At 37.7% G+C, this 4827-nt stretch overlaps 1 protein-coding gene across 1 annotated transcript in view; it reads left to right on the forward strand.

The window, feature by feature from the left end:
• The first annotated feature begins 273 nt into the window (after positions 1-273).
• Positions 274-4827, forward strand: part of LOC132187934 (cathecol O-methyltransferase 1-like) — a 7626-nt gene continuing 3072 nt past the window's right edge. Inside the window, exon 1 of the mRNA XM_059602354.1 lies at positions 274-392. Coding sequence (XP_059458337.1) covers positions 274-392 — 119 coding nt within the window. The remainder of the gene's footprint in view (positions 393-4827) is intronic.

Raw genomic sequence — 4827 nt, forward strand, 5'->3', positions numbered from 1 at the left:
TTCCAACAACGAGACAGAGACTTGTTCTTTGAAGCATGGGATCACTTCAATTCCTTACTCCTAAAGTGTCCACATCACAACATCCCTCAAGATGAGCAGGTACAAATTTTCTATGAAGGATTAGATGATACTAACAAAGGGATGGTTGATTCAGCTTGCGGAGGAACACTTATGGAAAGGAGTAGTGACGAAGCTGTGGAAATTTTTGAGACATTAAGTGAGCACTCACAGCAATTCTGTTCACGAGGAAGGAGAGGAGTCAAGAGCAAGGGCATGTATGAGGTGAATCTCAGTGGAGGATCAACTAATCAGTTGGCTGCAGTAGAAAAGAAATTGGATATGCTTGTCAAAGCCATGACTGTTCAGAAAACTTCACCGCTGCAACAAGACACGTAATTCCAGGTATGTGCTATTTGTTCCCATTTAGATCACACTACTGAGAAGTGTCCTTTTGCAGAACAAGAATAGGTCAACTTTGTGGGACAAAACAATTATCCTCATAAGAACAACCCATACTCCAATACTTACAATCTAGGATAGGGCAACAATCCCAATTTCTCGTGGAGTAATAATCAAGGACAGCAGAACGGGACCCAACAAGCAAGTCAACCAACTCAAGAGCCAAAGATGAACCAACTAGAGAATATGATACATAGCCTGGTGACTTCACAACAACAATTCATGACTGATCAAAAACATGTCAATACAAAGACTGAGCAAGCCATACAAAAGCTAGAAGTGCAAATGGGTCAGATGGCAAAGGAGCTGAGTGAGAGGAAGCAAGGGGAATTCCCAGCTCAAATAGTACCTAACCCAAGCAATCACCAGCAGCTGAAGGCAGTCACAGTTCAAAGAGATCCCACTCCTACAAGAGCACAAGAGCCTAATTTTGAAGAGCTCAAGTGCAGCTCTTCACACTAGGAGTCTTACAGTCACCAGTTGATGCGTTGAGCAAGCAAGAACCTCAAGCGCATCTACTCATAATAGTGGTACTGATGCCACTAAGAGGACGGGACAAGTGTGCTTCAATTCAAGTTTGGGGGTGTGCCATGAGTCAAGCTTTCCAAGACATGGTCGACCATCTCCCCGGTACACTCTTTCCTTCATTTAGACACATTGGGGACAATGTGTCATTTAAGTTTGGGGGTATGGGCACACATGTTCACACACACTTTGTCCCAAGTTTATGTTAATTGTCTGTTTTGAGTGTTGTTTATGTTAAAAATAAAAAAAATAAAAAAATAAAAATTTATGCATGTTCATGTTTATCCTAAAATTTTAGGTTGATCTAGAAAGAATTGTGGCTTGAATTCATCAGTGAGCTTAAAATTTGGAACACATGATCTGATGAGTAAATTTGTTAGGTTGGTTACTTGTTTAGGACAGTTGAAAAATCACAGGTTTGATCTAATCACACAAGCACATTAGCACATAATCTGTGAGGTATGACATGAGATCTGATATGTATGTTTCTGCATCATGGATGAATTGGATGACTTATTAGATGACACTATGGCATATATGAAAAAAAAAAAAATTAAAAGTGAAATAAATGATCATTGATGGTTTTTACTGAGTAACTGGACCTCTTGTCTCAAAGCATTGAGTGTTCACGTCAAAAGGTGAAAAATTTGGATTTTATCATTGTCATGGTTAGTTGGTTTTGTAGCCTTTTTGACTTGAGTTAGTAGGTCCTTAGGGGTGTCTCTACACCTAATGCCCTAAAACCACCTGGTTTGGGAGCCATTGACTTAACACTCGCTACGAGGGTCAATTAGAAAGCTTAAGAGAACCAACATTGCACAACCTGACTAAAAAAGAGAAAAGAAAAGAAAAGAAAAAAAACGAGAGAGAAATATGCCTTGTGTCATTCTAATAGGAATTTCAGTGAAATTTGAGATTTGGAGACATTTACATATTGGAAAGATTTGGAAGCCTCATAATTTTGTGCTAATTCACTTTACACTATTTTCAAACTTGTGATATTTTAGCATGTCCTTTGTAAGTAATTGCACTTTGAGATTCCAATTCATTGTGAAGATGGAGTTCATCTTTTAAGCTTGCTAATGAATAAAAATCATGATCTTGAAGTAATGCTTTAATTTTTGGGATGACATAAACTGCGCATGATGTTTGTGGGTAACATTTCTGGAAAACCCTCACGAGACTTCACTCGTCCACTAGGGAATTCCTAGTGGTTTAAAAGGCTTATTGCATATGCTAAATGCAATCGTACATCCCACGAAAGATGGATTTATCTTTTTGTTTTCAGTTTCCTTTTAGTTTTTAGTTTTGTATTGCTAAGGGACTAGCAATATGTAAGTTTGGGGGTGTGATAAGCGCTAAAATATTTATATTTTCAGCTCTTATCTTACATGTTTTAATTTTTTGGTTGTAGTTAATTAGGCCATTTTAATTCCTTTTTGTGTTTTTGATGTTTTTACAGGCTTTTGGAAGAAAGTGAAGTAAAACTGGGTGATTTAGGCTCAAAAAGAGAAGATGGAAAAATTGGAGCTCCCTGGTATTGCGATCAATCGCAGGGTACCTGCGATCGAGCGCAATACCAGAGAAGATGCTGCACGAGCCAGGCCAGGAGCGATCGAGCGCACACGGGCTGCGATCGAGCGCACCCATGCACAGGAGGCATCCCAAGTGGCCGCTATAATGTCCCTATTTCCATATTAGGGTTTTTCAAACTCCAAATTGTAATACGACTGAGACCCTACGAAAACCCTAGGGTTTACTACTTTTCCAAGGACTTCTAAATCCTATAAATAGACTCCTAAGCCTTTAAAATAGGTACGCTTGGAGAAGGGAGAAGAATAGGAGCTCTCAAGTCAAGTCTCGGGTTTATTCTTTCCTTTCTTTTCTTTTCTTTTATGAAGATGTTTAACATCAACTCTACGTGTAGCTAATTTATTTAGTAGGGCTAGATTGAAGCCCTAGTTATGTTAAATTAATATTTCAATATTGGCGCCTTGTGATGATCATGTTGTGCTATTTAACTTGATTAATACCTGCTTGCATGAATTCCTCATATGTGCATGCTTGATCCACTTGTGCATGTGGTATGAATTTGTTAGTTAGATCAATTTGGATGACCGAGTCCTGGGTTTAACTTAAGTAACAAAAGAATCCGCACCGCGATTCTTGAGTTAATCAACATAGGGAACTAGGAGTATACACCCATGCCCTAGGCCCTGTATATTTGTTGATTTCCATAGAACATATGCTTTTCTAAAGAACAACTTAGTATATACCATGCTAAATCCTTTAGGAAAGAGAAGAGTTAGACTATACACTCATGCCTAGCTCATTGCTTAGGGAAATCAATAGCTTAAGGAGTATACACCCGTGCCCTTAGGTTGACAAACATTAAATATGCATAACTTGATCAAAGTATTGGCATATTGAAATACTAGTTTAATATAATTAGTGGTGGATATCAAAGCCCTACCCTTTGTCATTATCACATCAACAATCAACTTTTATTTTGCTTTTGCTTAAGGAATCTATTTTTAAACATAAATTCAGCAATCCTCGTGGGAATGATCCTATACTTGCACCTTATACTACCATGTTGACCTTGTGCACTTGCAGGTAAACGTACAATTATTTACCAATTAATTTAGGTAGATTTTTGCACAACACAAAACAAAGCTAATTGGGCGATTTTGGACAGTTTCGACATCGCTTCGTGATCTGGGCATAACTCTCTCATCCAAGCTCCGATTGAGATGATTCAAGATGTTATGGAACAAAAAGAAAAAGCTCTACAACTTTTATGTTTTGAGTTTTGAGAGATAATGAATGCATCAAGGTCTAAATCGGGATTGAAGTTGCTGCACCTACATTGTTGACGTTCTGAAACGTTCCTTAGCATGCAAATCTAATACGTGGATCTGACGCGTATAAAGAGGAGGGAATCATCAGACTAGACACGCATCTTCTCCCCTCTTCTCTAACTTCTCCTTTGAGTTTTAATCATGGCCCTGCGTGGCAAAACTTTCATAATTGGCTGAAGGAAACGGAAGCCTCGGAATCAATAAAACTATGAGATCTAATTTGTTTTTATTGTTCAATTTATACTTTGAGTATCAGATGTTCTTCTGTGCCTATTTTCATGATTGTCTCATTTAATTACTAGGAGGCCTACTATTTTATTATTCGTTGCAATCTACTGCTAGGTTAGATATCAAATCCGTAATTGTTTGATCCATCCAATTTGTGAAGCAACTAAGATTTAATAATTTGTTGCGTTAGAAATTATTAGATCTTAGGAAGAACGTTCAACGAAATTAAACGCAACCGCTTGTGCTTGTGTTGTTTAGCTTCATCGATCTCTCTAATTCTTAAGGCTGCTACTAGATTAAACCTTTAGCGCTTGTCTTGGGTTGTTTAGTAGTTATGGTTAATTAGATCTCCTGTTTTCTAATTAACTGCGACTAAGGAGAGATAGGAAAATAGTTCCAATGGTGAATATTCAAAGTATGAATTGATATATACTTGCATCGATGATCAATTGTAAAATTCCGATGGTGGATGTTGACTTAGACCAAGGTTTGTTCTTTTGATTGATTTCGATATTTGAATTTGAATTGTTCCTTAGTTGTTCTTCTTAAAAATGTTTTTGTTATACTCAAACCCCCCATCCTTGTTCACGTAGCATAAAATTAACCTAAATACTCTTCGTGAGAACGACCCTTACTCGCACTACTACATGTATTTTTAAAAGTATAGGTTTTATTTTTGGTTGCCTGCGACAACACACCAGTGACCTAAAGGCGAGCAATGTTCTTCTCGACGACAAAATGATTGGGCATGTTG

Source organism: Corylus avellana, chromosome ca7 (genome assembly GCF_901000735.1).
Source record: "Corylus avellana chromosome ca7, CavTom2PMs-1.0".
Lineage (NCBI taxonomy): Eukaryota > Viridiplantae > Streptophyta > Magnoliopsida > Fagales > Betulaceae > Corylus > Corylus avellana.